Source organism: Gambusia affinis, linkage group LG13 (assembly GCF_019740435.1).
Source record: "Gambusia affinis linkage group LG13, SWU_Gaff_1.0, whole genome shotgun sequence".
NCBI lineage: Eukaryota > Metazoa > Chordata > Actinopteri > Cyprinodontiformes > Poeciliidae > Gambusia > Gambusia affinis.
Genome location: NC_057880.1, coordinates 14,935,328 through 14,957,063, shown reverse-complemented (window position 1 = coordinate 14,957,063; position 21,736 = coordinate 14,935,328). Strand labels below are relative to the sequence as shown.

Sequence of the window (21,736 nt, the reverse complement as noted above, 5' to 3'; positions counted from 1 at the left end):
AGGTCGTTAAATTGATGTTCCTTATTTATTTTGTTCTTGTAGGTTTTCATAAGACAAAAGAAAACCAGATGAATGGAGACTTATACATAATGTCTTTAACCTCGAGGTCTAGGACCTCTGTTAAGCTCCTGCTATACCACTACCGCCTACATCATTATATCAATGATATAAAGTAGTGACTTTTACCCTGCACATTCATGCACTCAGCTGAAAAAAGTAGACTGGAGCCACTTAAAAAACACTGAAGAAGCATGACAGTGAGCTCTGAAAATTGAGTAGAGTGAGGTGGAAAGTTCACCTTAGTCTGCCGAACAGACAGAGAGCTCTTTGAGAAAGTGTAGAAGGCAAGAGAGCTTACATGAAGAGAGTCAGCGATTATAGCAGAGGAAGAGCTGCACTTGTCGTGATCAAAGCTGCTATTAGTGCTCTTATTGTGAGGATCAAATTAGGATCATAACACTTGTAGCAAGAGCACATATGGAGAAGCTGTCAAACCGTAGAAGAAAAAAAAGAAAACCTGGGCGAAGCATAGATCAAACATTTTTGCTCATTTTTACTTGCTTGATTTTCTTTTTTTTTTCTTTTTCTATGTGGTTGGAAATACGTAGGTGTTGTGCAAGAACATTTTTAGAAGATCCAGTACCTTACAAAAGCATTCACCCGCTGAACCTTGCTGTTTGGCTGCCCTGTTACCATACAACAAGAACATCCTGTATCTGAATCCCTGCCTGGGGTCTTTTTATGTAGCACTTCTGTGTAGATGTTTCAGGTTGGTCTCATGTTTTAGATGTGTTTGATCTCTATCATATCGGATTCAAACGATTGAATTACCTCTCCAGCATCCCATCAAGATCTACAGAAGCCGGTTGATCTCTCATTCATTTATTAGTTTCAGTTACTCTGAATCCATGCCTCACTCCTACCTCACAATGACTTTGTGTTGTTATAGCACAGAAAACTCTAATAAAACTGGAAAAAAATTAAGAGCATTTTAAGGGATGTGAAAACTTTTGCAAGGCATTAGTAAATGGCAGTTTTAAGATCTTTGGGCAGCCATCCAGCATGTTTTCTGTGCTTGTTAGCACCAATTTTCTCTGATGAATGACCTAACCCCACCATGACTGTGATCCAGTTCAGTACAAGTAAAGTAGAAGATAAATAGCATCCTTAACTCATGCATGCATGACAGAGCCATCCACACACTCGCGTTGTCCCATACTGTTAGACTCATCCCAGAAAGTTTGTGTGGATTCCCTGCCAGGTGGATTATCTAAGTCCTGCTGAAGGTGACCTCTTCTCCTGTGATGGTTGACAGCATTGAGACTGATCTGTCCCTGTTCTATTACGACTGATTATATCATTTAGATACAGATGGGCCATTTAATCCAGCAGCTGTCCTCATCAGACACACCAGGCTGAACCCCTGTTAATGGCTCTTGAGAAGCCAAGAGGGGGCCGGTGGCTGGCAATGAAGGGGAAACACGCAGATTAAAAATAAATGCGATAGCACGCTGAATGGGGCCACTAACTTGAGCGCACCCTTGTTCTCAGCAAAAAGTTTGTAGGTAAACAAGCTTATCTTAAGACTTTCTTAAAATGATTCTTGCAAGATCATTTAAAGATAAAGTCGATAGGGAAATGCACAGATCAAGTTTTTCAAGAAAGTTACTCCCACAGAGGGACAGCCTTAAAATATTTTTTTCAACAAAAATTAAATGTCTTGAAATCCTGAATTGATAAAATAGCAGTAAGATACCTCCTTTTAGTGAAGCTTTAGATATAGATGGAGATGATGTGATGTTGAACTTCATTGTCTGATAAATTTGATGGAAGGCAAATAAGGTAGTTTTTATCTTTTTTTTCTTGGTTTGAAAAATGAGACCGTCCTTGTTTTGGAAACTTCACTATCTTTTAAAATCAAGTCATATCTATTTTTTTTGTTTCTTTTGAAAGAATCACAATATGCTGCTCATTAAAAACACTGTCTAGTGTTATAATTTTCCACCAAAAGTAGAATGCTGACAATAATACACAAAGGGGAAACGAAATACAATTGCAAGATTTTGCAAAATACAAAGTCTTTAGACTGGTAATTTTTCTCTATGTCCACACAGCAAACTCCTTTGAACTATAGTAAAAAGTATTTGTGATACCTGCTTATGAATATTGCTTTCAAAAGATACTTTTAATCTGACAAGTCTGGAATATTCTATATGGCTTTATAGCCTCTTACCACCTTAGTGTGCAAGTCTGTTTAATATGAGTCAGTCAATCACATGGCTGCAACTCAATGCATTTAGTTATTCAGCTGTGGTAATGGCTTCCTGAAATAAAAACCAAGCATCAGAATGGGAACAAGATGGGATTTAAGTGGCTTTAAATGTGATATGATTGTTGGTGACTGGGTGATGAAACGGTTGGTAGCACTGCGGTCTTTCACTAAGAGGTCCTGGTTTTCTCCTTGTACTCCAGCTTCCTCCCACAGTCCAGCAGCAGGATTGTTATCTTCACTTAATACTGAATAGTTTGCCTTTGCTTTAAGTTTGCATGTGCATGGTTGTGTGTCCCCTGCGAGGCAGATGCATTCCTTGTGGTGTCAAAAATGAGTGGTGGATGGGCAGACTGGTTTGAGAAGATTGGCAACAATTGGTGAAGTAATCACTAGTTATAACCAAGTGATACATAATACCATCTCTCAAAGTAAAATACTTTACAAGTACAGTTAGAAACAGTTAGACAAAGAAGATAGATTACAGTTTAAAAAAAAAAAAAAACTGAATTTTTTTGGTATACTTTACAACTAAACAAAATTGGAGAATACTATGCTAATTTAACTCCACTGCAGTAAACAACTGCTCATAATAAACTTACAGGCATATTCTACTGTTTTTTGAGTCGCTGATTTTTAATTTTTTTTGTATCTAAACACCAAATTCGATTCTGATTACATTCCATTGACAAAACTCTGCCTTGTGTTGCTTATAACGATATTAATATAAATCAAATGTGCAAAGCGTATGCTCGCTGTGTTACTTACACAAAAGACAAGAGAGCAGAAGTGATGTGCCTGAGTCAGCACCACTAAAACTAGTTTTAGGTCAGAGTGGGGAGATGTGTAACTGGGCTACATTAGAAATATTAAATAAAATCAGCCCATACTGTTTCATCTAGACAGGATAGACCTGATGGAGAACAGATTCTCTTTCTTTTTGTCACCCTCCCTCTCTCCTCTCCTCATTTGCCATATTAGTCTGCGCATGTTTGAGCCCACACTGTATTTCTCCCGAGTGACACCTCTACTCAGCAGCAAGTGGTTCTTATATTTTCTAATGAAAAGCCCCCCACCTGCAGTCTGAAAAAACAAAACAAAACAAAAAAACAAAACATGCAGACGTTTTGCATGGGTAAGAACCACAAGCTGAAATTAAGCTTCTGTGATTGTGGTCTGGGGTGCGATAAGCTCTCTCCGTCTCTCCTGTTGCACAGGGGAGATGGAGTCTGCAAAAAGAGACTGGGGACTTTCTTTCCTCCTACACGGCTCTGCTCAGAGGGGCTCCATCTCTCTGAGGCTCTGTGATCTTCAAGTCACAAAACACCTGCTGCCTGCCTTTAGACAAGCATGGAGAAAGAGGGGGTAGAACAGCAGTCAAGCAGCCAAGAGGCTGGGCGTGACAGCGAGAGCGAGGCAGAAACAGGCTTCAGAGGAAATACACACAGCCTGCATTAGAAGACGACATGTAAAACAAGAAGCGAACAAGAGGTGGCAAAACAGAAGGATAGGAGGAACAGATGCTTAGACTGCAGGGATGCCTTTAAGCAGGTGGGAGTAGCAGTGTGGGACTTTGGGTCCCATTTTCCCAGTGTTGGGTGTAACCTGTTGTTGCTTTGCTTAAAACCAGTATGAAAACTTCTTGTCGGCCCCACGGCCCTGCAATACACTCTGTTGCTTTAGTTCTTTCCTTTGTTTATTATTCTTATCCCCGAGAGTCTGCCTTCTTCCCATCATCTTTGCATCTAGTTAAAAATTCATCTCACGCTTTGACCATAAGAATACTTGAGCAGCTCCCTGTAGATTTAAAGGTTAGATGTCTGAGCAACACTGTAGATTGAAGTACATTCATCATTTATTTATTTGTCTCATCCATACAAAGTTTTCTTCTGACTCACCTCCAGCTGTATATTTTCATACAGAAGTTTAAAGAGCGTCTGACCACAGAGTGTAATGACAGAACCTCTCATCTTCACTCACGGTCACGGTACTACGCTCTGGTCAGTCCTGATGCTCAAAGCAAAAGGCAAATCTAAATTCAGATTTGTAAATGTGAAGCAGAAACATTACACAAGTAATTAGCCTTGTTGTATTTATTCCCCCACTTTTCTCTAATGGTTCAACAAACCATTGTAAAATGGTAGAAGATATTAAGGATTTAAGTGCTCAATAAAAAAAAAATAATGCAGGTTTATTTACACTGTTTGATTGTACTCAACACTTTTTTTTGTAGAAGTGTGGAGTAAAATGGATTCAAAAACTACAATGATTGAAAAAATTGGTTTATTTCTGTTCCCTTGCAGCAGCTGTGGTCACTAATGATCCATATGTGCCATCTACTGGCCTATCCTGCTTATTACAGAAGTACCTTCTTAATTATTTCATCAATAATTTTAATTTGATAGGAATCTACATATATACATACATCTACATACATCTCTCATCCTCAGCCATCTCAACAACATTGAAGGCTTAAAATTATTGATGATAAACTTGTATCAAATAAGATGTAACTTAAATATTCTTCTCTAAATATAATATATTTCATTCAGTTGTGACATAGAAATGAGGTGCAGTTCCTGCAGGAGAAGTAAAGCCAAGAAAGCAAAGTAATTTAGCATAATAGTCTTATTGTTGGGCTGGATAGTGAAGGAGTTGGTAGCACTGTTGTCTTACAACAAGAATGTCCTGGGTTCAAATATCAGCTTGTGGTCTATCTGCATGTAATTTGCATGGTTTTCCCATGCATGCATAAATAGATGGATTCTAATTAATTTGACAGGGTTTTTTTCACACCAACAATTAATAGAATAAAAAAAAAAAAAAACAGAGAAAAACATTAATAAATCTAAAATACAACAAAAAAATTATCAGCAATGTGGTCACCAGATGCTCATACACATAGATACTGATATTTACTAAAACACTCACATTAATTGTGATTAATCCATATTATCTTAACTTGTAAACAGCTTTTAATGAATATTCATTAGTATTCAGTCTGAAGTTTTCTGCCGTGGTGTTTCTCTCCCAGATGGAACAGCCATGGATCATTAGTTACTCACAGTGCTTCATCCTCATTAATAGCCCTTCTTCCTCTTTGGTATTCATTAAAGTTAGATCCTAATACATGCTTCTGTGTGTGTTTGTGAAGTTTACACATTTGTAGTTTCTCTGAGTCCATCTGTTAGGCTCTGGGGCAGATGACTACTTCTCAGGTTGTGTGTGTGCCGGTCTCTACCTGCAGGTGGCAGCAAAGTCATTGGTTAGTTTCTGTAGTTGATCTCAGTTTACACAGAGTACACGATAGCAGCATTTACTTACAAAACAAATCATGTTTTCAATAATGTAGAGCAATATTAGAGACACTCTGACTATCCCTGCAAACTAGAAGAATGGTGGGGTGACTTCTCTTTTATGGGGTGCTGCTGATTAGTCCATAGACAAGAAAATGTTGGTGTTTTTCATAAGGAAATTTTCACCATGTTAGTCATACATTTATTTATGTAAGAGTTCTAAACTAAATATTTAATTCACAATATATGTATGTGTACATATGTATTTAGTTAACAAATTGCATACAAATATTTACAACTAAATATTTAGTTAGAAAGCTGAATATTTAGTTGCAAACTAAAGGCCTTTGTTTGAATTACCTTTCAAACTAAATATTAAGTAGCAAATTAAATATTTATTTTGGCAACTAAATGTTTAGCACAAAATTAACTATTTGCTAACTATATATTTAGTTACAGGTAAATATTTATTTTCCAATTTAAGCATTTAAAGTGAAACTCAACCCCCCCAAATCAACTTTTAGGGTTAGACTGTCTGAATAAGTTGTTATTATTAGGGCTAGCCCACTTTCTGTCGGTTCTAAGATTACAATTAGTAACACTGGTTTTCCTGATTCATGCTCTGCTGCCTGCATTTGCCTGTGTTTTGTTTTTTCTATTTGTGGTGCCTTATCTCACTTTGTCTATACAGAAAACTTATCGTAAAACTTTTTCTGCTTCCCCCTTTGACTCTAGATCCAGTTGTATTATACCTGTAACCTCCCCAAATTTGTTTGGTAGTTAATACAAATCCATAAAATTTGCTATTACCATCCAGCCACCAACAATCATGTATAACTATTTGTTTTCATTTTTCAAAAAACATTATATTTGAATTCATTTTATTGAAAAGCCTTCTTGATCTACATTAACCCAGGACATAGGGTTCAGTGGAAATATACACAAAAGTAGGTGCTGTAAAGGTCAGACTCATCATTTCTTTTTCTGCACAATGTAAACAGTATGTTGCACTTCCATGTGGACAAGTGTTTCCACCTCCCTCTTGCCATACTCTCCTCCCTTTCTCCTCGCCTTTTTCTCCACAGTCACGTGTTCTCAGTGAATAGAGACTTGAGTGGGTTTCACCAGCTGGTGCCTTTGCCTGGTTCATAAATGGTGTTAAAAACAAATGCATGTAAATGGGCATGTGTGCCTTTGCCAGATACTTGAGCGCTAGTGCGGCATCTCCAGCATTCCTGTGTGCTTTTTGTGTGGAGATTCTTAGCTGCTGCAGCAGATCTGTGGAAAATTCTAGAGGTTGTAACTGGAGACTAATGTAACCTTTTATGACCTTATCCACTCTATTTGTGTGCAATTTAGTATGAATTTTAATGTACTTTGTAAAATTTGAATAAAACTCAGACATAAAAATAAAAAATTGAAAAACATTAGGAAGTCAGATAAGGTCATTTTGGAGAATTTATTTCACGGAAGACTCAGATATCTTGCAGGTATCTTAAAGACATATTTGACAGACAGTAGATGGTTTGGCCAAGTCACTGGGTCGCCGTCCTAATAATGAAAATGTTTTTTTCCAGATAGCTTCCAGATCTGGATATTCACCTTTAATGCAATTAGCCACAAAGTCTGTCAAAATCCCAGCTTCTGTCAGATGACCTCCCTAACTCTCTACCATATTATTCTCTCAATTTCTTTTTTCCTTGTTATTTTGTTACATCTCATCAATTACAATTCAGAACTTACAAATCTCATTTAACATCCAGAAACAGTTTAAACAACTTCCTAAGTTGATAATCGATGTCAACAGTCTCACTTGCTCTTTGTTTGTGGCTTGGTATCTGATAATAGTTGTTAATGTGCTGCTACCTGGGTTCAACTCTGCCTCTCTCACACCATTGATATCTTGGTGGCAGTGACTCAGACTCCTGGATGAAAATACTTGGAAAAAAACCTCATGCCTGTGGAGCCTCACAGTTGTAGACAAGTTCCACCCTCCATAAAACCGTCAGCTATCAGCAGACTGACGTGATGGCTCATCCACAGCTACGAAACTGTGTATATGAGTTTCCTAAATGTCAAAGGTTTTTATGTTGATTGCTATTTAGAAAAATAACCACATATTTTTTGTCACTTTAGAAGCATATTCAATGTACACTGAATATAAAAAGAATTATTACTTCTAGATATTCCTAGAAGTTATAATGCTGTCTTCATTTGTATATACTGGTTGTTTTGATAATTAAAAAATGAAAAATATCACAAATAATATAAAAAATGCAAAGAAAGCAGAAAACTCTTGTCTCCTTGAGGTGGATCAAGTTTGGGAAAATGTACATGTGCCTGGCTGAATGGTTTTCCCTCTTGTGGGATTTTTTTTGCTTTCTTGACCCACTTATGAAACACATCATCATGTTCCAGCACTGACAGGTGGTGGAATCTGCCAAGAAAAAAAAAAAAACTGTATAGGCAAAGGTGGAGAGAAAAATATTTGCTTGGTTACTAACATGGGAGTCAATAATGCAGATTTAGTTTAGTAATTTTACAGAATAGAAAAGAGGAACAGTGGGTATAAATACAGCATTTTGTATGCAACAAATAATGACTTCAAAATATATTGCCCTTGTTTATCTTGAAAATCTTGGTAAAATTTGTTTATTGTATTATTTTGTGATTTTACCTGCTGTTAATCTTACTTACTGCCTTTTCGCTTTCTACAAGGTATTTAGAATACCTGTTTTGTTCTGCAAGCACTTTAAATCATGATCTGTATTTTTTTCTTCTTCGATCCTTTAGGGATAAACTTTTTCTTCCCTGCACTAGATTGTACATCCTGGTCCTAAAGAATGTGAGGAAGCAGAGATGTGTTATTACAGTTACTATTTCATGTATGTAATCTATATTAATCTTCCAATCTGTCCTTTCAAATCTTCTGATTTTACCCCTCAGAATTTAAATGAGATTATCTGAAAAAGTGCCTATGTGCAATCTTTCTTGACTCAATTATTTATAGGTTCACAGACATAAGAGACCATGAATGTGTGAGTTTATGTGTGCAATATATTGGCTATATCCTATATACAAATTGCAAAAGGAAAGACATAATTTTTAAAGAAAGGCTAGTTTCCTATTATCTCCAGGATTATATGCATTCAGGTGAATACCTTCTAAATTGTTTATAGCTCAATAACCCCCCCCCCCCCCCCCCCCCCTGAAAAACTCATAAAAGATATCTGTTCCCTTGCATTTGCAAGATTTGATGTTTTGTGGGTCTGTCTAGGGTTGCTAATTTTGCTGTTGGAGTTGAGCATTGCAGTACGGACCCCTTAATATTTCATAACATGTTGTCAGAATCAGACATACCCCTCAAGATGATGGAGGCAGGGTCTGCAAGAAGAAGACAGGTTCAGCTGATGTCTGCCCACTCCTCTTGCCCACACAACACAAATATATCGAGCGTTTTTGTGCTACAGTTTTACCCAGGACTGCTTTACCTCATTCACCACTATGTGGCAATATGGGTTTGCAATAAAATTTTGTCTGTTTATGTCATTAAAACCTAATTAACTAGTTTATTTGGTTCTTTCATGTCTCACAAAAGCTTATGTTAAGTTTTTAGTGGTCACTCTGATACTGTTGGGTAAAAACATCAAGATTAATTTAAAAAAGGCATCACTAAAATAAAAGTCAAATGTATGATGCACAAATTTTACCAAATAATTTCACGCAAACCAATTACGTTGTGTCTGGTTGAATAGGTGTCCTTTCTATTAGTAGATGTGGTGCAAAGAGAATCAGTGGTATTCACTTCTCTCAGTGGTCACAAATTTATGCCTGATCAGTGAAACTTTGGACTGATTAAAAAGCTTTTTATCTCCACATAACTAATTAGCATAAATAACACCAAAAAGTCCCTGAGTGCCATTTACTCTCCTGCACTTCTTATAGCCTTTCTCAATTGCTCTGTCTCACACTGTGCTGTTCACAAAATAAATGTGGCTGTCATTAAAAGAACAGCTCACCATGCAGTCATTTCAACAGTTTTTTAAATGAAATTGCTTGGCTAGCGTATCTTCAGACCAACTATTAGATACCTGTTCTCACTCCAGCTGCAGCTCACAAATCAAACAAAAAGTCATTGCCCATTTGTACTTTGAAAAATATACTGGTAAAAACAATATCTTATTTGTTATTGCTGTAGAAAATGTCTTAAATTCACCCAAAAGCCTGCCACTGATGAGTAAAAGAAAAAAATTGCTGATTGTTTTAATGTGCCAATTAATCAAAACAGTATATTTGAAATGTTACTTACAGCCGCTTGTTGCTTCCTACTGGAGTAAAATGGGACTTTTAGGAGTTTCAACTATTTAATAAATTTCTGTTATCAGATTTATGTTTGGTCCTCCATTTAGCTTTTGAGTTCACACTTTACAAGTAGGTTACAAAGAGTTCTTTCAGTCTCACATTTAAAGATCTTTGCCTGATTTTGAAACAAACCACATGAAGATCAGTTATGTGAAACTGTCTAAAGGTGTTTTTAAATAAACCCTTTTAGATAAAAGTTTATCTAAAAACTCTTCAAAGAGTAGGTTTATCTCTTTATTCTTTCTCTAAAGCCAGAAATAAGCTTGAAGCAGATTGGGTTTAGGAACCCCTAAGGCCTTTTTTTTATTTATTTTCTTCAAAAAATCTTTAAAAATGTATTAATTTCTATGTGTATGACACTTGGTGTGCTCTCCACATTCATGACATCTCAGTGAAATACTTGCAACAAGCCTTAAAATAAATAGATTTTTTTATGACATAGTTCTACAAGAGAAAACTGAGCATAATCTGACTTTTACTCAGGGTAAATTTGAGGATTATATTATTCCATATTAATTTTGTTTATAGAGGTCCCACTAGTATTAGCACCTGTACAGTTAACATAACATTATAACACTTGTTTTCTTTTCTAGCATTTAACTTATTGCATGCAGACAGACGGATCTCTGACCACTCCTTTCGGCATAATCTTGAAATAAAAAATAAAAAGGTTTTTATCATTAGCTAAAATGATAAAATAGTCAAAGGAACATTATTATTTCCTCATTGTTTGTGATTTAAGAGTCACTGTAGGGGGCCTGAATAGGAGGCAGGTTACAAACCTCTGCACTAAATATAGAGCAAGGAAGTGAGAAAAAAATATATATCTCAAATTCTTCAGGCATTCAATTTCCCAATTTCAGGCATTTTAAAGTCATGTCAAGTTTACTGAAATTAGTTTTTTTCTTTCATTTTGTGAGAGATTTTAGGCACCAGTTGCTTTGAAAATGTGTACAGTTTTAAACAACCTCTCTGCCAGTCTTACCCAGGGTGTTGTCTCATCTCGTTTATTGCGATCTAACCCACCTTATGTTGCTGACTTCAAGTTCATGGACAGAGTTGTGGTACATTACTTAACCTTTACACCCTCTCCTTTCTGTAACGTCCTATTGGCGATTCTAATAATAACGTAACGAGAGCTGAACAACAGTGTCAGTTGGCTGTAGGGATTCTGACACTGAACAAAAAAATGGTGACATGTTAAGATGGACATTTTGCACGATTGTTTTAGCTTAAATAATTTGCAATAAAACGTTTGCCATCCACTCTCCACCATGTCCTTCAGTTTCTTTGCTGAAATCACAACTACCACCTTATTCTGTGTCACTTTCGGTCATGTCAGATCTTTATTTGATATGTGTGGTACAGTCTCTGTTCGGTAATTGCCTGAAGTATGACCTCTGTGACTCCTAGATGACAACATGGAGAGGACAAGCATTTTGTTTCTAAGACCCGAAGAAGAAACAGGTGTGCATGTACATTATTTGTAAGGCTTTTTTGTGTGTGTTTACATCTGCCGGTCTGAGTACCAGAAAAATCCATTGGGTCTGGGGTTGCTGTGGTAACAGTAATCACTTCTAATTCGGCATCAGGGAGAAGAAGAGAGGATAAAGGTGGAGTGGCAGCAGTTGAGAGGGGAGTTGTTGAGTGAAAAACAATAAAAATGTGACAGCAGGGAAAACAAGGTAAACGTGTTTAGTGACTCTGAAAGTGTTCAGAGACTGAAAGCAGAATGATATGGTGGAGAGATTTTACATAAATGCTTTTCTTTCTCACTCCCATAAGATTTTAAAGCTCCTATTTCCTTGTTGCCTCATAACCTGTCATCTGCCACTGTGAGCTGATATTTGGACAACAATTTTCTTTTTTTCAGTCGTTTTTCATTTTCAAATCTACCACACTTTATAGTGAAGTAAATATATTCATTATATTCAGCAAGGAAAATAATTATAGGGCTTGTCAGTGTTTTGTATTACTAAAATTCCAACTATATCTGTAATCTAGGGAAAGAAAACAATCCAACAAATGAGTCCTAAAACTCTGAGTGTGGTCGATTCCTTTTTCCCGAAATCTTGAGAGGGTTTCCTGAGTGTACCTGTAACATGGTAAAACGTTGTTCTATACTTCCAAATTATGACTGCAGTGGTTCTTCTTGAAATATTCATAAATTTAGACAGACAGCTATATAGCCAGTGACACCATTGCAACAATAAGGTTTAGAAGTTCCTGTTTGGAAACTTTTTGAACAGCTATCAATTAGGACTAAAGCATTTGATAATCCACAATGAGTGGCTGCAAGATTGCTTTCTAAACGCTAACAGGTTTCAGCCGTTGGCTTTCTCTGTCTATTTGCACATAATTTTCTTCATTGTGTTTATGCATTTTCTTGTCATTCCAGTTTATTATACATAATTTATGGATTTAGTTGTTTTTCTCTCTCTGTGTACTAGGATTGCTTGAGTTATTACTGAGCTCTTGTGTAAACTTCATGTAAATAAATATTAAAAATAGATATTCACAATGAAAAACATTTATGTATTCAAGTCTCATTTCCCCACTGTGTTTCTCTTTTTGCCTCACTTCCACCAAGACACCTGCCTCTTTATATATTTTCACTTTCATCTTTTGCTCATCCTTACAACAGAATTTTTCTCCATGTGTTATGAACATGGGTAATGAGTAAGGAGGCAGTGTGATGCAAATTAATAGGTTTGCTTTTTTGCTTTTTGCTTTTTAGTCTGTCACTTTACTCAGCCTCCCACCGGCTTAAATATACACACGCTGTCTCGCATGCTGTCGTCTTTATGAGGCACAAGTGGAAGGAAAAATAGAAATGAACAGCATGAAAAAGATGTGTGAAGCATGCAGCAGGAGAAAAATCACCACCTGCCACTCAAGCCGGCCTCTTCGTAGTATTTGTCTCACTCACGCACACACGCAGACACACACACCGTCTCTGTTCTGTGCGCCTGTCCGTAATTTTCCGCCACACTCCGTTGCCATCCAATGAGAGGCCAGGAGAGGGCTTTTCAGACCGTGAGGGGGAGGAGACAGAGCGTTGCCTGCTGATTGACAGTGAGCGCCCTACAGGTGGAGAGAAGAACCGAGAGAAGGAAAGGGGGGGTGGGAGAAGACAACACTGAGAAGAAGGAGAAGGGGTGAGTGAGGAGAAGGGAGAGAAGCAGCAGCAATCAGACTTCCATACACTCACATTAACCAGTCCTTCGTTCCTCCTCTCCTACCCTGGGAGCTTGCTTCCCTGGACAGATCAACCGACTAACACCACCAGTGATTACCACTATCATCACACACATCCACTGCTGCACCAAGATGAGCCAATGCAGGAAAAGGTGCAAGAGGCAGCTCACTAAGGTGGCTCGGTATTTCTACCGCTTCCTTATGGGAACGCTCACTCAAGGTAGGCACCTAGAAAAACTTGGACTTTCAACACTGAGAGGTTTTCCAGTTTGTCCGCTTCTTGATTTCAAGTGGACTACTAAAGTTAGCAGAGATGTTTGGATCAGTTTGCTTCTACAGCTGAGATTGTCTGCAGCCTTGTTAACAGAGGCAAACATTCTGAGCATGTGTACTTTTATCTCAAAGAGTGTGAGTGTGTGCATCCGTCTGTATGCAGTCCATTCGAGTGCTTTGTTTCATCTCCAGGCTGTGAGACTAACAAAGCTTTGACATCAAACAGATGTCTTAAAGATGGTAGTCATTAATAGCTCCGATGTGTGTGTACTGGATCTCTTTTTGTGATTTTACAGTAGATTTCCACACTTGCTTTCCTATTATGCATATTAATTGAATCAGCTCTCAGTATGCAGAGACAGGATCAGAAAGCTGCTGGGCTTCAATGGACTCACTCTTTCCTTCTTTCAATCTCTCTTTTGACTCCCCTCCTCCTTCACTGCTCTGTCCTTCTCTCCCCCTGCCTTCTTTTTGAAAGTATGTGGCTTCCCACCTGCACTGAGGAAGTCTCAGAGGGTAAAAAAAAAAAAAAACAACTGTCTTTTATCCAGCTCTCAGTGTGACTACAACTCTCACATCATCATCCTCTTCTGCTTTCGAGCTCTAACAAGAAAACTTTATAATGCAAATCTGCAAACTGAGATTACCACAGTTAAAAAGTTGATTGTAGATTAGAAATTGCTTTATTTTTTTTCAGCATCTTACTTCTTTAAATCCCAGTATGTTTACCTGAGGCTGAGTTAAGTGTCCTTCACTGGTAAACAACTTCTGGAACATTGTACGCTGACCTCTTACTGCGCAATTTTAGGCCCTTTTTTTTTCTTTTTTCTTTTTTTTTTTTTTTTACCATTTCTGTAATATTACGCTGCAGCCCACATCATCTTCAGAAAATCACAATAGCAAAAGGCGGTTCTACTAAATCCCAGCAGCTAATCCTGAGGATAGAGAGGAAGCTGTATTTTGATGACCTTGTCCACAGATCAGTGTGCGAATGGGAACTCAACAAATATGCTGATCACCTCAATGTCGGCTTTTCATCTTTGCTGCTCAAGCTTTGGCATTTGCATTGCCTCGTGTTTGTGCTGTGAAAGCAGCACTTGGACATATGTGCATAAGTGTGAAGAATTTTTTATGAAAACAATGATAATATAAAGCTAAATGTAAATGAAATCACAGTTGAGGAGGCATTTGGATCAGCTGGTTAGGTTTGGCACACCGTGTGCTCGGGCACCAAAGGTTCTCAATTCAACTGTCCTGGGCTTGAGATTCTGTCTGGGCCCTTTGCTTTTTGTCTTTCCTCTTCTCTTCTTGCTGCCTACTATCCACCTACTTACAGACGGCTACTAGAGTCACACACCCAAAAATATAAAGAGCGGACATGTATGTAGTCTACAGTTGTTTTATATAAGAGGTGTGAAAAGCTCTCAAGTCACAAGATTTTGTTGCATTAAAATGAGACCAGCTTTCTTGTCGAAGTTTTTCTGTCACAAAGCCCAAGTCTTTATCAGATGAAGAAAGTGAAAGCTATTACTATGAAAGAGAATGTTTAAGCTTCAGGCTTGAAATACATTTTGAAATACAAATGAAATAGTTTCTTAGTTGCCCTCAACTAGAACTGGACTCAACTAGAACTGCTCCCCAGCCTGTCTGACAACACCTGGTTAATAAAATATGAAATAAGTTTGTGTTATTGCCTTTTGTATGTTTACAAGAGAACAGAAACAACAGGCTGACCACCAAGATGCAAAAGATTTACGGATATAGCCTAGTAGTAATGCAGGACATGTATTTTCCTGTGCAAAACTGAAACCCTGACAGAACTGAGCAGAGCTGCACCGTTTCTTGTGTGTCTTTTAGAGACACGTGGTGCTTGCAGGGCTGTAAAATCACGGTCATTCTGCTCCAGAAGTTAATACATGTGTTCCTGGTGCTGCTCGTTGTTACCTTCTCCACACTGAGCAGCTTCATGATTGCATTTCCGCCGGTCCGATGTTGTGGTTAAAATGTTCGGAGTTTGCAAGGTCTAGATTTTCTCTATGGAATAATCTGCTCACTCAGTATTTAGGTAGTGGTTGACCTCATAATGTTGCTGGACCTGACCAACTGCAGCAACCCCAGAATACAGCATTGCACCTGAGAGGTACTGGTAAAGTGTATTCCCAGCATGATGGGAACATCACTACCGCTGCCTTTCTTCCCACCCTGCTGTGACCATCACTACAAGAGGGTAAATCTGGCCACACTTGTGGTTAGTAAAATCTTGTTTATATAAAGAGAAAAAAAAAGTTCAAAATCCTAAAAATCTTACCTAGTCTCATCTGTGTGAACCCATTGTTGTGATTATTTCATGTCATAAGTTTTATGCATTATTATGTTCCCATGAGTGGGAAAGTGACACTGTGTACTGGTAAGGTGTATTGTAAGTTGAACTTGCATTACAACTTACAATGTAACTAAGTTGCATAGTAAGTTGTAACTTAGTTACAACTTACAACTAAGTTGTAACTTAGTTACAACTTACAACTAAGTTGTAACTTAGTTACAACTTACAAGTTGTAACTTAGTTACAACTTACAAGTTGTAACTTAGTTACAACTTACAAGTTGTAACTTAGTTACAACTTACAACTAAGTTGTAACTTAGTTACAACTAAGTTGTAACTTAGTTACAACTTACAACTAAGTTGTAACTTAGTTACAACTTACAACTAAGTTGTAACTTAGTTACAACTTACAACTAAGTTGTAACTTAGTTACAACTTACAACTAAGTTGTAACTTAGTTACAACTTACAACTAAGTTGTAACTTAGTTACAACTTACAATGTAAGTTACATTGTAGGTTGTACATTACAACGTACAATGTAAGTTACATTGTAGGTTGTACATTACAACTTACAATGTAAGTTACATTGTAGGTTGTACATTACAACTTATACAATGTAAGTTACATTGTAGGTTGTACATTACAACTTACAATGTAAGTTACATTGTAGGTTGTACATTACAACTTACAATGTAAGTTACATTGTAGGTTGTACATTACAACTTACAATGTAAGTTACATTGTAGGTTGTACATTACAACTTACAATGTAAGTTACATTGTAGGTTGTACATTACAACTTACAATGTAAGTAAGTTACATTGTAGGTTGTACATTACAACTTACAATGTAAGTAAGTTACATTGTAGGTTGTACATTACAACTTACAATGTAAGTAAGTTACATTGTAGGTTGTACATTACAACTTACAATGTAAGTAAGTTACATTGTAGGTTGTACATTACAACTTACAATGTAAGTAAGTTACATTGTAGGTTGTACATTACAACTTACAATGTAAGTAAGTTACATTGTAGGTTGTAATGTAAGTTGAAAATATTTACATACAACCTCCTTCCAACTCACTTATTAAGCTTCCATTTGTTATCCAATATTTCTGACAGAAATTGTCATCTAAAAATGTCTCTTCAAAATATTTTGCACACATTGCTACTGCCTCATTATGCAGATGTATTTACTCAGAGCTAGGTTTGTAAAATAAAAACTCAGGGGACAAAAAAATGTACAATTCTATACTGAAACCACTGGAGAGAGTATAGTCATATTCAGATAAATCTCTGTTAAACTCTTAGACAGTGTATAAGAAAGTTGGAGAAATTTATTTTTAAGTAGAGTTTTCTTATAGAAGTTTTGGACAGGGACTATAATACATCAGGTGCATCACAAATGCAGCAATATAAGGCTTTTAGTTTAGTAGCTAACTACATAACCATCTAATAGAGCCATAACAGCACACAGAGTCACGGTTCAGTAAGGTTTTGGTATCTTGACTTCATAAGAAAAAATACCACTCAAAACAGAGATAGACACCTTCTGCACCATAAGAAGACTCACACAGAGTGCACTATGTATAATAAATATAATTTCTCTACATTAAGCTTCACTTTAAGATGAAAATCCAATTTGAACTTAACTTTCTATAACTGTTTTTTAATATTAGCTTTTTCTGATGTTGCTTCATGTGTCACCATGATGGCCAGACAGCTTTTTGGTACACTGCAGATATTGCTTTTATTTAAACTGTAAGACAACAAATAATTGCTCCCTTAGTAGATAAAAGATTCAAACCTTACCTCTCACCTGGCTCTCCTTGTAATATTTATATAGTGTGTAGTAGGATTGTTAAATCCCTGGTGGCCTACATAACAACATTATTAGACTATCGTGTCGCAAAGCACAAGAATATATGATGCGATGGATTGCCATACCTGTCACTCACTCGGCACTTCTACAACCGGAAGCTGGAAATCTTTGCAGTGTGCTGATTAAAAATGAGCTTAATGCCTAAATTGATTGCAAGTCACTCCTGTATTATTGTCGTGAGGAGTTTTGGATAAAGAACTTAATCTACTCATCCTCTGCTGTTTCTCTTCATTCAGAAATAAAAACATGAAACCTGCACATGTTTGGATGTTGTTGTGGTACCTTAATGGATCTTTACTGTTAAAGTGTGGGGAGATGAGACTAAAAAGAGCACTGCCTCTTATATTATACTTTGCAATGATCTTCATTTGAAACATTGTATATATTATGTTTATTTTCAATTCAACAATTTACTGTGAATGTTTATAACTTTGACAGACAAACCTGTCAAACCTAAAATTTCTTAAGTCTTCATCTTCCTGTCTGCCTAATGACAACTGGTGCTAGAACTTGTCCAACAGAAGCATTTCTAAAATAAAAAATGTAAATATCTAAATCTTAAAAGAACATTTTATTTTTGAAAAATTTACGCCCCCCAACAAGACACTTCTTTAGTATTTAGGATGCATTCCTAAATGTTGCTGTCTGTGCTGCCCTTCCAATCATTTTCTGAGTGAGTGGCAAGAAACACCCTGAACAAAACCTTTAGAGAAACTCGGGAGATAAATCCTTCAGTTTGTGTGCACTAATATCTAAGGCAAATTCCCAGCACCAGTTAACTTGACATTTGCTTCAGTGCAAAAGCATTTATGCCCTTGCACTGAAGGCGGAAAAAGAGAAGTAAGAGAAAACCCAATACAAATCCTTATTGAACGGGCCCCTGCTGAGAGTCAAACTCATGACCTTCTTGTTGTAATGCACCAAGTCTAACCACCAGAGACACCGCGCAGCTTATGATATTTTCTAATGAAAATGTTTTTCAAAAATATGTTCAATATAAAAAGGACAAATGTTTGTTTTCCTGTAATGAGAAGAAATAAACTGAAAGATTCTTAGTTTAGGGTAATTTGCCATTTGTTGCTCGTTAAGATGTATGTGGAAAAAAATGCTATAATAACATCTGACATCTGGTGGGTGTTTTACACATAGACTCACACACACAAACACACACACTTTATCACAAATGCAACTGGAGTTAGTCATTATGCTTGCTAAACAAACTACTCGCTCTTTAAACAGCTAACCAGCTACCGCTGTCACCAAACCCATTTAATCCCATCCATGAAGTATTTATTTAAAAAACACAGTGTGTATGCACATACGCATCCTTAAGTTTACCCAGAATGGAGTTACCATGACTACTGGCTCCTGCGTGTCTGTTCCAATGGGAGACGGAGAGAAAAAGAGAGAGTGAGATGTCTGCTTCAGTGCAGCAGGAGCCAGGGAGGGCTGAACTGTATAATGGCTCTGCTACATAGGGATTTCATCAAGGCCATTCAGAGTTTGGTATTTGAGAACTGTGGCATTTTTGGTCGTACAGAAGTGCTGAGGGACGTGCCATTTAAGTCCAGCCTGGAGAGACAGAATACACATTGTAGCCAAATGGTGTATGATTGTAACAGAAGTTTAACCTGTGCAAAAAAACCCATGACATTATGAAACTCCCCTGTCAGTAATAGGTTTTGTCACGTTTCCTCACTATATAAAGTTAGTCCAACGTGTCCGAAAAATTCCCTGGTTTTCCAATTATCCATTTATCTTCTGACTGATCCAGCACAGGATCTTTACACCTGTCTTTAATTGGTACTTGCAAATATTTCTCTTCCCCACAAAAATAATTAAGGTCAGGTATCAAATCTTGTGTAGCTAATGTTGTGTATGTTTGCATTATTGATCACAATCAAATATAATTACCTGCCTTTGTTTCATCCCACTTTGTCTACTAATTAGTTTGATTCATTAGTCTCCATCAGGGTAATACAGCCCAGCCAATCTGTGTATGTGTATGTGTGTTTTTCTGCTCCTCATCTGCCCTAAAGCACTGTTTATGTTGCATATTAGTGGGACAAGCTCTGTTTAGTGTAATTAGGGATGTTCTGAATGCAACTTAACTCCTTTCTCCTTCCCCATACACAACTATAGAACATGCAACATCCAACACAAATATGTACAAACATACCACCTCTTAGGGTATTATCACAGTGTTAGCCTTTTAGCTGAGTTCTTATCTAAGATAAACAGTCTGAACATCCAGAGCAGATGCGTCTTTTTTTTCTGCAGGATCTTTGGTCTTTGTCACAACTCCTCTCTGATTATTATTACAGTTTCTCATGCAATGTGATCATTAGGAAGATGTTTCAGCCCTATGTTGAAAGATGTGATGGATAAAATCTGAAAATGTATGCTAACAAAAATATAAGTGGGTAAATACACAGTCAAAAGTGTATACACCCTTATAACAAAGCCAAGTTTTTGCACCATATAAAATGTGATAATGGATTTTTTTTTCCATCCTTATTGCAACATATGGCTTGTACAATCTTGAAAAGCAAATACATCTGTTTTATTAAAAATCGGTTGTACTAAAATATATAAATAACTGTATAACAGACTCTATAAGATGTTGTAAAAAGTAACACAATCATTTTCAGGATTGATCTTGATGAATTTAACCATTCATCTAAGCTGTCAGTTTTAGGAGTGGTGCACAGCTAATCAAAGCCAACAAACACAATCGGACTGCATTATTTTTGACATTGCAATTTTTTTTCAATCTAATCTACTGTTTCTAACATGAGTGTTTCACAAAGACTTCAGAGAAGACATATAAGGTGAAGAAATAATGACGTTCTTCTTTAGAGAAGGAATCATTTGTTGGAAGAGCTCAGTTTTCTGTTATGAAACTGGATTTCAGTGCTCATGTAAATCTGTTTTAAGCTTTTAATTAGCAAATACCTGATTACTGTGTTATTGTGTAGCTTCACCTCTCTGTTGCAGTTGTAGTTCAACACCTTTGAACTACAAAGGTGTAGTTTGAACTTAAACGTGTGTAAATTTAGGTGTAAATTTACACATTGGCTCAGGTAGACAGAAACACACACACATTTCTTCAGATCCTGTTTTTTTTATTTTTCAGCTTCATACTTTGAAGTTGATTTTCTTTGCAGCTCACTTGTGACTCTGACCAAAGAGATTTTGTTATCAGGCCTTTCATTTATGAATAAAATATAGTCTGAGCCACAGTCTTGCCATAGAGATGTGGAGCTTCATGTGCTTTGTGTATGTGCATTTGTGTGTGCACACAAAAAGATAATATGTGTATGTGTGTATCTGACATGCTGCCTTTTTTGCCTATTTGTGACAGGAAAACTCTCAAGGACTGTCACCATTAGTCAGAGAGGAATCCATTTGCTTGCATTTGTGTCTAGTTGGTGTCACAAGGGCACTTTGCATGCGAGGCGATGCTAAAAGATGAGAAAAATTATGCAATTTCTGTGGTTCTGTGCAATAGTTTAGATCCTTTGTCTTCATATCAAAGGATTTTTGCAGATACAAAGTATCTGTAAAACATAAAAAGATAAATTCAGTAATTTAACTCAAAAGGCAAAATTGTTTTTTTTAAAAAAAAAATAAATATATAAATAAAAATATGAGCTTGATTGATGGCTCCAAGACCTTCTTGGCTCTGATTGGTTATTTTTGACAAAGTGATGCATTTCTACAGATGGTTGTGGGATCACAGAAAGAAGGGTGGGGAACTTAATTTTTTTTCACAGATTGCATCTCATGTTATACTGTCATGATATGGCAACAGTGTTAACAAATAAAAAACATATTTTTATAAACGTTACATACTGCAGTTGTAAGGCAACCTGGGCTTCCTGAACACCTCATTTGAGCCACAGGCTGATCCCATGTCATGCTGAATTTCTGCAGTAAGTCATGCAAATATAGAGCTCTGACCAAGTTGTGTGCATAGATTGTATGGCACACGAATATGTTATTTAGTAGTTCAAAATGTATTGTTTGATTGGTTGTATTATTATTTTCTGAGAAACTCTTAAAACTACTTTGTCTCCCAGCTATAATCATTAAAGCAATAGAAATAGCCACCTGTGTATCACTCTGTGA

At 36.8% G+C, this 21,736-nt stretch overlaps 1 protein-coding gene across 8 annotated transcripts in view; it reads left to right on the top strand.

Annotated features, from left to right (window-relative positions):
* The window catches only part of LOC122842291 (Kv channel-interacting protein 2), a 105,018-nt gene that overhangs the window by 40,292 nt on the left and 42,990 nt on the right, over window positions 1-21,736 (top strand). Inside the window, exon 1 of one of the 8 annotated variants that reach the window (XM_044136041.1) lies at window positions 13,119-13,345. The exons of the other annotated variants lie outside the window; for them this stretch is intronic. Within the exon in view, the coding sequence (XP_043991976.1) occupies window positions 13,258-13,345 (88 nt within the window). The 5' untranslated portion in view covers window positions 13,119-13,257. Of the gene's footprint in view, window positions 1-13,118; window positions 13,346-21,736 lie in introns of those variants that run through there. 8 annotated transcript variants of the gene reach the window in all.